Source organism: Hemitrygon akajei, chromosome 5 (assembly GCF_048418815.1).
Source record: "Hemitrygon akajei chromosome 5, sHemAka1.3, whole genome shotgun sequence".
Lineage (NCBI taxonomy): Eukaryota > Metazoa > Chordata > Chondrichthyes > Myliobatiformes > Dasyatidae > Hemitrygon > Hemitrygon akajei.
In genome coordinates, this window is record NC_133128.1 from 55,703,673 (window position 1) to 55,715,657 (window position 11,985).

Sequence of the window (11,985 nt, forward strand, 5' to 3'; positions counted from 1 at the left end):
CATGGACTTCAGAAGGTATGAATAACCTGTGGCAAATTTTCAAGCTACCTAGTCAAATCTCCCTACTCCAGCAAAATGATTCTCCAAATAGTGCAAAAAAAAAGGCAACAAACCAAAGGAATATGTGTGTCTGGACTTTTCTATAGCATTGATAGTTCATAGATTTTAGCTCCAATTTTTGTTAGTATGAATGATGTCATAAATTAAGCACTATCAAAATATTCAATCCAATTTGATGATTAGCACAATTTCACTTGGGGAAAATCAAGTATCTTTTCTTTTGATGATATGTAAGTGATCCAATATCTAGGTTAAGTAAGTTTTTTTAAAATTGTGGTTAAATCTAACCTCAGTGTGTTTATGTGCATAAACCGATGTTTGTAAGTGCCAGAATGTTTTGAGAAAGTATTTAATAAATCATGGAATTTATAAAAAGAGGCAGAATACAAAAGCAAGGAAGTTAGGTTGAAATATGACAGATTGGCTAGGTCTCACCAATTATTTTTTTTTAAATTTTGCTGAGTTAACTCTTTAAACACATGTGGAAGGCCTAGAGCAGAAACAATATTTTTTTCTGGAATTGTCCCAAGAAAGAGGATTTCAGCTAAAGTTAGCCTGCACAAGGTGGGCTGCTCAAGTCAAGTCAAGTCAAGTCAACTTTTATTGTCATTTTGACCATAACTGCTGGCACAGTGCATAGTAAAAATGAGACAACGTTTTTCAGGACCATGGTTTACATGACACAATACAAAAACTAGACTGAACTACGTAATAAAAAAAAAACACAGAGAAAGCTACACTAGACTACAGACCTACACTGGACTGCATAAAGTGCACAAAACCAGTGCAGGCATTACAATAAATAATAAACAGGACAGTAGGACAAGGTGTCAGTCCAGGCTTCGGGTATTGAGGAGTCTGATAGCTTGGGGAAAGAAACTGTTATATAGTCTGGTCGTGAGAGCCCAAATGCTTCGGAGCCTTTTCCCAGATGGCAGGAGGGAGAAGAGTTTCCATGAGGGGTGTGTGGGGTCCTTCATAATGCTGTTTCCTTTGCGGATGCAGCGTGTAGTGTAAATGGCCATGATGGCGGGAAGAGAGACCCCGATGATCTTCTCAACTGACCTCACTATCCACTGCAGGGTCTAATCCGAGATGATACAATTTCCGAACCAGGCAGTGATGCAGCTGCTCAGAATGCTCTCAATACAACCCCTGTAGAATGTGGTGAATTTGTTCTTTCCTTAGAACAAAGAAAGTTGAGAAAATGTTTAATAAAGCAATCAGGAGGAGAAATTTACAGTTCAAGGGACAGATCTTACATTTTGGGCAAAAGCATAGAAAAGGCATTTGAGCTAAAACTCTTCTTCCAAAAAGCTCTGCAGTAGTTATCAATTAGAGCTTGCTGTTTGTAATGATTGTGTGAGCAAAATCAATCTGGGATTTCCTGTGCCTGTCCCATTCTGTTCTGAGAGATGAGTTGCTATGCTACAGCAAAAGGCTGGAGAATGGAGCCTATTAGATTTCTACAGTCAAAAACAGCACAGACACGATGGGTTGCACTATCTCCTTTTGAGCAATAAAACTTCTATGATTTTATTTATAGTCATAAGAAAACATGCTTTTGCACAGTGAATGTAGATTCTGTAAACTGCATGACCTTCTGATTTAGAACCAAGGAAAGTATCCCAGCCGGTAAGATTTAAATTTCATGTTGGCCTAATATAATCTAATCCCTCAATCTGTAAACTCAAATTCACATGCTGCGTAGTTCTCCAAAGGTTGCTAGCTTCATTCTACCCCTAACTACAAAAAAAACCACTTAGCATAGAAAACATAGAAAATCTACAGCACAATACAGGCCCTTCGGCCCACAAGGCTGCGCCGAATGTGTCCTTACCTTAGAAATTACCTTGGGTTACCCATAGCCCTCTATTTTTCTAAGCTCCATACACCTATCCAGGAGTCTCTTAAAAGACTCAATCATCGCCGGCAGCCCATTCCACAAACTCACCACTCTCTGCATAAAAAACTTACCACTGACATCTATCTCCTCTGTAACTACTTCCAAGCACTTTAAAACTGTGTCCTCTCATGCTAGCCATTTCAGCCCTGGGAAAAGGTCTCTGACTATCCACACAATCAATGTCTCTCATCAACTTGTACACCTCTATCAGATCACCTCTCACCCTTCGTCGTTCCAAGGAGAAAAGGCCGAGTTCACTCAACCTATTCTCATAAGGCATGCTCCCCAATCCAGGCAACATCCTTGTAAATCTCCTCTGCACCTTTTCTATGGCTTCAACATCTTTCCTGTAGTGAGGAGACCAGAACTGAGCACAGTACTCCAAGTGGGATCTGACAGGGTCCTATATAGCTGCAACATTACCTGTTGGCTCATAAATTCAATTCCACGGTTGATGAAGGCCAATGCACCATATGCCTTCAGATATATTCAGTTTATTGAAATATAATCATTAAATTTCCTTTCTTTTGGGATGGCTGAATTGTGTATGGATTTCTGTCTTTCTTTTGGGGGTTAAATGCTGAGCATTTTTTATTATACTCTCTGCAGTTTGTTTGCTCATATAATTGAAAACGGAACAGCAATTTAAAGAGTGACATGATTTTTATCTTATTGGCATTGAATTCACTCCACCCTGTGCTGCTTTTGTTATTCAAAGAACAAAGATGCATTCTGACCTCCAGAGTGCCCTCCAAAGTTGAATTGGAACCACCTAGACAGGTATAGGGATTATTGGATAGAGAGTTCTGGTTTAGAGGTGATGGACTTCTAATTTTTAACCCTTTAAATTCCATACAGATGCTACTCAAAATTAACCCACAATTTATATTTTTCATTTATAATAAGTTATGGACCAGACCACCTTATTGATGGACAAATTCAAACATTTGACTTCACGTATTTTCCACACAGGAAAACAGTTACCTGGAATAAGCAGCCAGAGGTGATAGGCATTAATATAAGGGTTTGGATAGGAAAGAAATGCTAAGGGCCAAATGCAGGCATATGGAATTAGTACAGAAAGGGATCACGGCCAGCCCAAAGGGCACGTTTCGTTTGGCACAATTCTACTTTTGTTTTACTACTGTTCACACAATTACTAAGCTTTATAGAAAAAAATAAAACTTCTGTGCTGTACAATTTTACCTTGTTTTCCCAAATGATTAATAATTTTTACCTGATGATAAAAAATAATTGCAAAAGATTTACGTTCTCCCTGGACGTAAGAAAGGTCAGAGATGTTTTAAAAGGTGAATGGCCGACAGTCCACGATGCTAAGTTTATTTCAAAATGACAAGTTGAAAACACAAGATATTCTGCAGATACTGGAAATCTGAAGCAATACACATAAAATGCTGGAGGAACTCAGCAGGTCAAGCAGCATCTATGCAAATGAATAAATAGTCAATATTTCGGGCCACAACATCTTTCATGACACATATTTGCACATTAAACTCTACTGCATAATCTCCAAAGCATGCAATATCTACAAATGAAGACCTTGGTATTCTTTTGTACTGACACTCGTGTAAAATAGATCAGATACATATATTGTTTAGGATGGTGGTGAATATTCATAGCTTGGGTGAGGCATTTGATGTTGCACTGTTTGCCAAACTTGGCAATTAGCTTGCAAATGTTGACATCCTCAACACACAGTTATTAGTGTTTCTCTCAGGGAGTGCTTGTATTTATATTGGCCTCCACTCATTTCTCAGTCCTGATTGACTACCCCTTCAGATGACCTTTCAATTCTACTGGCTCATGTTTTGTTGGCTAGAAGGGATTTGCAGATGACATCTATTTTGATATGTTTGTTTGCAGAGTTTAAGACGCTCCTGGATAGGTACATGGAGGTTAGAAAAATAGAGGGCTATGGATAACCTTAGGTAACTTCTAAAGTATGTACATGTTCAGCACAGCATTGTGGGCTGAATGGCCTGAATTGTGCTGTAGGATTTCTATGTTTCTTTGTTAGTTTTGCCACCAGTTTGTGTTCCTGTAAACGAGTTGAGTATTTACCTCCTGTCTGGCCAATGTAGTTCTTGTTACTGTCTCCACTAAGGAGAGAAAGTTGGGTAGATCTTACTAAATGCTCAATCATGCCCTATATCGAGGATATCTCAGAAAAGACAGCTAGAACTTCACAGCGTCACAATCATTCACAAACCAACAGCGACTTTAAGGAAGCTTATCTCAAAAACCAAGATACCAGTAAAAACAACCGAAAAAGTAATGCGGTGTACAAGATCACCTGTGGAAACTGCAACAAGAACTATGTTGGCCAGACAGGAAATAAATTCTTAACTCAGTTACAGGAACACTTACTGGCGGAATGGAAGCATGATCCATTGTTGCTGATCTTAGTACACGAAAACCAAGAAGGACATTACTTTAAAGGCAACACGAGTGAATCTGCAGATGCTGGAAATAAATAAAAAACACAAAATGCTGGCAGAACTCAGCAGGCCAGACAGCATCTATGGGAGGAGGTAATAACAACATTTCGGGCCAAAACCCTTCATCAGGAGGGTTTCTCCTGATGAAGGGTTTCAGCCCGAAACATCATTATTACCTCCTCCCATAGATGCTGCCTGGCCTGGTGAGTTCTGCCAGCATTTTGTGTTTTTTATTTAGGACACTACATTAATTGGGGCACCGTGGAGGTTCTGGCACTGGAAAACACCAAACAGGCAAGAGAATTTTTAGAAGTGTGGTTCTCTTCTGAAAACTCTGTGACCAAACTTATCAAAACAGACACCATCTACAAACCCCTGAGAGCCGAAGGAACGCGAGCCAATAGAATTCAAAGGTCAACTGAAGGGGTAGCCAATCAGGACTGAGGCAAGCAAACGGGGGCCCTATGTAATAAACGGGAGCACTCCCAGAGAGAAACACAAACAACCGTGCGTTGTGGATATCACCTCAACTGGTGATGAAACATCTGCAAGCTAATTGCCAAGCTCGGCAAAAGCCACAACATCAAACGTACGCTGTTAACAGCAAAACCAGATTAAAAACTGACCTCAGATACACTCACAATAAAATTGCTCTCTTAGTGTTGAGAGGTTCTGTTATCTAATATCTTAACAAAGATATTTCTCATTATCTGCTTTTATCATCAAATTAAACTATATGATTCCCTCTACTAGAATTTTACTTTGTATATAAAATATAGAATAAATTGCCATAGAATGTGTTATGAATAGCAGATGCTATTACATTAGATTTCAAAAGAAGTAAATTTCATTACTATATTTTCACAGAAAAGAAGAACTGAGAAGATACCACAATGTCCCAGGTGATTCCGCTTATCAGAAGTGTCAAATAACAAGGACATACATAAAGAGAATACTCTGTAGACTGAACTTGCTGTCTGATGAAATGCTCAGATCTGTCTATCTCCGCAATAATGTTTGGAACCTTCCCTAGCTGCAAGTTTACATCACGGCTGAATTTCATTTAAGCAACTTGCTGTGAACCACTAAATTTATTAAACATTTGCTCATGTTTTGTTTCAAGAAGAGACTGGAATTTTCAGAAATCATCTGTTTCAACCACAGTAATGATGGTTGCCTAAAACAAACTATTCAATGAAAAAAATTATGTCCATTGAATTCAGTACATGCTCTAATCCATTACTGTTTAAATTGACTGAAATCACTGTAAAATGTTATGTTTAAGGGCTGGTTTATTTCCAAGTTCCTGCCTGGCTGGATATGATTCTTGGTCTACACTTTGCTTTCTGGCACTTTCTAAAACCATTAAATATCTGGGCAGGGGATTCAAACCCTATATCGCTTATCAAATAACTTGAGTATCTATTTCAACTTCAAAGGGGAATTGGGGAAATAGGGGCCAAAGGAATATTAAGCCACCTTATCAGTGAAACGTAAAACCTGGAGATCTTAATGGACAAGCCCTATTCATCCATTCCAGCTCTAATTTCCACCCAAATGTGGAGGGGACTGTTTATTCCCAACCAGAGATGTTGCCTGCCATGCTGATTTCTTCCAGCATTTTGTATGTTTTGCTCATGATTTCCAACATCTTCATGATCTCTTGTGTTTTGGAATTACTACTGTACTGCTGGGTGAGAGTCAATATTTATGGACGGGCAAAACAATTATGGTGCCAATAGAGGAGATCAAAGGTTTTACCTGATTATAACTCAAATACATTTTTTAAGGTGTAAGTGAAAGTTCACCTGCATTAAGTTAGTAAATAAAGTGTGGATTGAGAAAAACAAATTTAAAGTTTTAACTAATACATTCACTATTATAACACATTCCCTTTGCCTTGTTCTTCACTTTGAATTAAGAGTAACTGGTAGTTTTTAAAAAATGAAGCTTTAACAAAATTGTATTCCATTTCACAAAATTCACAATTGAACTTATTTTGTCTGCATTTAAAAATGCTCTAACTTGTTTACAGAAAAAGTCCTTCAGAAGACCAAATCTGCCTTTTTCACTTTGACTTAAATGTTAATCTAGATACACAGCCCTGTGGTTAATTTGAATGCACCTTCTGACATGCCCAGCAAACCAACTGTTTCGTAGCCACAATATTAAAACAGAATGCAGATAAAACCAGATGGAGCACCTGACATGAACCTAGGCACTAAATTCAGACCCCACATAGACACTTCTAAACCAGTCAGTCTTGTAAATTTCTTCTTCACAAAACACAAAAGATTCTGAAGATGCTGAAAATCTTAGGTCAAAATATTGACTGTTTATTACCCTCCAAAGATACTGCATGATTTGCTGAGTTCCTCCAGCATTTTACATGTCTTTCTCTTCAAAAAGTCCTGGAGTGTGACGTCTAACTTGGAGATCTGTCCCACCAACTACGTTCACATATGTTATAGATCACAGCCTGCAACAAGTCCACATAGCCATTTCCTTCAGATGTTGCTAGACTCCTCCATCACAACCTATGGACAGGCAACATCCCACCAATAGACTGAGCACTTAACCTCCAAACAGTTGCTTGCGGAATCCCACAATGGCATCCCAAACTTCCAGTCACAGAATATTTCAAATCTCATTCCCAGAGTGACCTTCCCATCATTGGCACTTAACTACTGCCAGGATGAAGCCCAAGGCATACCGGAGGAGCAACACTTTATATTACCCCTATAATCCTAAAGCAAGAATATTGAGTTTAGGTAAATCGTACCCGTACTTGTTCCTACCCCCCACATCATCAACACCCCCCCAATCTCCTTCTGATATTTCGGTCATCACATTTTTGTCCCTTTCCCACCTCCCCAGCCCTTTTCACCCATCTTTTGTCCTTTCCCATCTCCCCCAGCTGCCTGCATCCACTTGTCCTATTCTCCCGCACTCCTGGCTCAATCCACCCATTTCACACATAGGTTCCTCTCAACCTGGTTCCAATCTCATCACTTCTCTCTCTCCTTCTCTGGTGGTTCTTTCTCACCAACAGAATCCAGCTCCAATAGCACCATGTGTTCCTGCTGGTATCCCTTCAGAAGCTGTGTCCCATCTTCACATCACTCTACTTTACTCAGAACCAGAATCAGGTTTATTATAAACTCAAGAGATTCTGCAGATGCTGGAAATCCAGAATGCCACACACAAGATGCTGGTGGAACTCAGCAGGCCATGCAGCAGACTTGGAGAGGAATAAACAGTTGGTGTTGTTATCCACCTATTTGGACTACATAATCCCTACCCCCATCAATGACCTTTCCCCTCACCTGGCTTCACCTATCACCTGCCAGCTTTTTCTCCTTCCCTTCCCCCACCTCCCTGTTCTGGCTTCTTCCCCGTTCCTTTCCAGTCCTGATGAACGGTCTGAGACTGAAACATTGAATAATTATTCCTCTCCATAGATGCTGTCTGATTTGCTGTGTTCCTCCAGCATTTTGTGTGGGTCTCTCAGGTTTATTATCACTGACCTTGCAATACATAATGTTTTCTATAAGTTACAACATGAAATATGTAAACAAATAAATAAATATTTCAAAAAGAGTGCAAAATAGTGTTCACCGGTTAATGGACTGATTAGAAATCTGATGGTGGAGGGAAGGGACTGTTCATAAAATGTTGAATATATGTCCTCAGGTTCCAGTACCTACTCCTCGACGGTGGTAATGAGAAGAACGTATGTCCTAAATGGAGAGAAACCTCAGTGATGGATGCTGCCTGCTTCAGGCACCACCTTTCAAAGATGCCCTCGATGCTGTGGTGGTTCTGCTCTTGACAGAGTTGGCTGACAAATCTCGGCAGCATTTTTCGATCCTGTGCTTTGGAGCCTCCATACCACACAGTGATGCACACACAAAGTACACTGCAGATGCTGTGGTCAAATCAACATGTACAAACAAGCTGGAGGAACTCAGCAGGTCGGGCAGCATCCATGTAAACAAACAGTCAATGTTTCGGGTTGAGACCCTTCGTCAGGACTGAAGAAGGAGGGGGCAGGGGCCCCATAAAGAAGGTGGGGGGAGGGTGGGAAGGAGAAGGCTGGAAGGTGCCAGGTGAAAAACCAATCAGAGGAAAGATCAAGGGGTGGGGGAGGGGAAGCAGGGAGGGGACAGGCAGGAAAGGTGAAGAAGGAATGTAAGGGGAAAACACTACGGGTAGTAGAAGAAGGCAGAATCATCTTTCCCTCCCTACCCCTCTCCGCTTTTCACAGGGATCGTTCCCTCTGTGACTGCCTGGTCCACATGTCCCTCTCCACAGATCTCCCACCTGGTACTTATCCCTGCAAGCGTAAGTGCTACACCTGTCCCTACACCTCCTCTCTTACCACCATTCAGGGCCCCAAACAGTCCTTCCAGGTGAGGCAACACTTCACTTGTGGGTCTGTTGGGGTAATCTATTGCATCCGGTGCTCCCGGTGCGGCCTCCTCTACATCGGTGAGACCCGACGCAGATTGGGGGACCGCTTCGTCGAGCACCTCCACTCCACCGCCACAGCAGGTAGGATCTCCTGGTTGCCACCCACTTCAACTCTGCTTCACATTCCCATTCGGATATGTCCATACATGGCCTCTTCTACTGCCATGATGAGGCCAAACCCAGGTTGGAGGAGCAACACCTCATCTACCGTCTGGGTAGTCTCCAGCCCCTTGGTATAAACATTGAATTCTCCAACTTCCAGTAATTCCCTCCCCCTCCCTTCCCCCATCCCACTTTCACTCTGCCTCCTCCTCCAGCTGCCCATCATCTCACTCATGATTCTGCCTTCTTCTACTACACAGTGCTTTCCCCATACATTCCTTCTTCACCTTTCCTGCCTATCCCCTCCCTGCTTCCCCTCCCCCACCCCTTGATCTTACCTCTGATTGGTTTTTCACCTGGCACCTTCCACCCTCCCCCCACCTTCCTTATAGGGCCCCTGCCCCCTCCTTCTTCAGTCCTGACGAAGGGTTTTGGCCCAAAATGTTGACTGTTTGTTACCACGGATGCTGCCCGACCTGCTGAGTTCCTCCAGCTTGTTGTACGTGTTGACTCACACAGTGATGCAACCAGTCAGAATGCTCTCCGTGGTCCAGCTGTAGAAATTTGCTAGAGTCTTTGGTGAGATACTCTTCAAGTTCCTAGTGCTTTCTTTGTGATTGCATCAATATGTTGGGCCCAAGAGAGATTCTCTGAGATGCTGACACCCAGGAACTTGAAGCTGCCCACCCTTTCCACTGCTCAGAGAGGACAGGGGTGTGTTCTCCTGATTCCTGGCTCCATTTTTGTCTTTTCCTTCTCCTTTCTTTTTCTCTCTCTCTCTTTGTCTACCACCATCTATAATTCACCTGCCACTGTCTTCCAACTCTACCCCCACTTACCTTTCCTAATTGACACCACCTGCTTGTCATCTTACACCCTTCAGCCTACAAATCATTTTGGAATCCTTTTTTGCCCTTTCCTTCTCTCTGCTTTGGTCTTCTTGCTTCTCCAGTTGCAGTCCTGATGTAAGGTTTTGACTTGAAATGTTGACAGTTTATTTCCTTCCACAGATGCTGCTTGACCCTCTGAGTTCCTGCAGCAGATTGTTCGTTTGTTGCTCCTGATTCAGCATCTTGTGCCTTCACTGAAACCCAATTTAGGCTTTGGAAAGAGCACTCAGCTCCAGATCCAATCACAGCCTTGGGCCACACATTGACCAAAGAGCTGAATTCCTGAGGTGAGGTGATAAAAGCCTTTGACCTCAATGATGCAGCAAGGAGTCATGGAACTGAAGTCAATGGTAATCAAATGGAAAATAGTACAAAAGTTGCTATCATATCTTTCACAAAATTAGTTATTTATAATAAAAACCAAGGAACTTATTATTGTTGGAGACTTATCCAAGGAACTAACAGAGTTGTCCAGTGCCTTGGACATCAGTATCATAGAACATATAACACATCATTAGAACATTATTTATTAGCAAATCTATGAAAGAAAAGTAAGTGATTTTACTTCCCATTGGCAAAAGGACATAACCATAAACCCAACCTATGATGGTGATCTTTAATTCCTAGTTTCCCAGCTTCAAACATTTATCTAATTTTCCAATATAGAAATTTCTTTACCTCAAACACTTTCTGTGACCAGGCTTCACTCTGAGATAACAAGATACAGCATGAAGACTTTTTACCAACCCTCAGTTTCACACAATCAATGTAACTTTTATCCTCACTCATTTAATCATATTGTTATGATACCAGCCCCCTCCTTTGTGAGAATTGCAAGAGCCCTAGAAAAAGGGGGGTCAATGACCCAAGAGAGAGAGAGAGAGAGACAGGCTGAATGGACACAGGAAATGGAAAGACATTCCACTGGGACAAAAGCTGGAGACTGTGGCATTGTTCTCAGGAGACACCTGGGAACTGCAGACGTGCCAACTCGCAGGGACATTGTAAAGCCCTCGGGCAAAGTGGGCTGGTTGAGAGAGATTGCATCACCTGCAACCTGATTGACACCTGAGATCCCGTGAGGCAGTATAAAGAAGGGTCTGAAAGAGGACGACCCTCAGACGCACCAAGGAGACACCAAGAAGCACGATAACGCTTCCCGTGGGAACGGGAAGCCATTTTGAAATAAGCCACGTGCGTTAAATTCCGAATGCGGGGTTTGTGGCTGGAACCAACGGAAGATCGCTTTTAACTAACAACGGGGAAGATCGCTCCCCTGATTCCATGGATATTTCGGGCAAGTTTTTCCGTTTATCTCTCTCTCTCCAACACGTGAAACCAAAAGCCTGCAGACTTCAGAGTGACTCTTTATATTTCCAATTGGACTCAGTATTATATACCCTAGACAACGAAAGAGCTTATTTCTGATTGATTATGGTTACACCAGTGTTTTAGATTGAGTTTTGACGATTTGAATGTTTGTATTAACCATACGTTTGTGCCCTTATTGAATAAAACGTTTGAAAATAGTAGCATCCGACTCAGCTGATCCATCTATCTTTGCTGGTAAGTTACCTGGTTACGGGGTTTTCGTAACAAGATTCATAAACATATTTTTAAACTTTAATTATATTTCTTTCAGGCTTCACTTTAGCCCAAGAAGTAACCCCAGTATTTCAACTTAATTGATACTTTCCATCATCTACACCACAAGCTTCAATGTCTTTTTGATAATAACACACACACAACTGAACATAACACTTAAACATTATGGATTAATTTATTTTTTCTACAGAGAAATGCTAAAGTGTAAAAAGTTACTTCTACTTTTCGTAATGACATGAACATGAGAATTAAAAAGACAATGGTGTGGAATCTCTGAGCCACTTCAAACAATGCAATAAAACTTTAAATTAAGCTTTCATTTAAACATGTGCTTTAGAATGTCTTGAATATCTTACATCCTTTGAAATTGATTGTGTGGATAGCCAGAGGCACTTTCCCAGAGCTGAAATGGCTAACACGAGGGGACATGGTTTTAAAGTGCTTGGAAGTAGGTACCAGGGGGATGTCTGTGGTATGTTTTTCACACAGA

General features: G+C 41.3%; 1 protein-coding gene across 1 annotated transcript in view; it reads left to right on the plus strand.

Moving 5' to 3' along the window:
• LOC140727307 (uncharacterized) overlaps positions 1-7,963 on the plus strand; it is a 60,475-nt gene extending 52,512 nt beyond the window's left edge. The window contains exon 6 of the mRNA XM_073044569.1: positions 5,293-7,963. Within this exon, the coding sequence (XP_072900670.1) occupies position 5,293 (1 nt within the window). The 3' untranslated portion in view covers positions 5,294-7,963. The remainder of the gene's footprint in view (positions 1-5,292) is intronic.
• Positions 7,964-11,985: the final 4,022 nt, after the last annotated feature.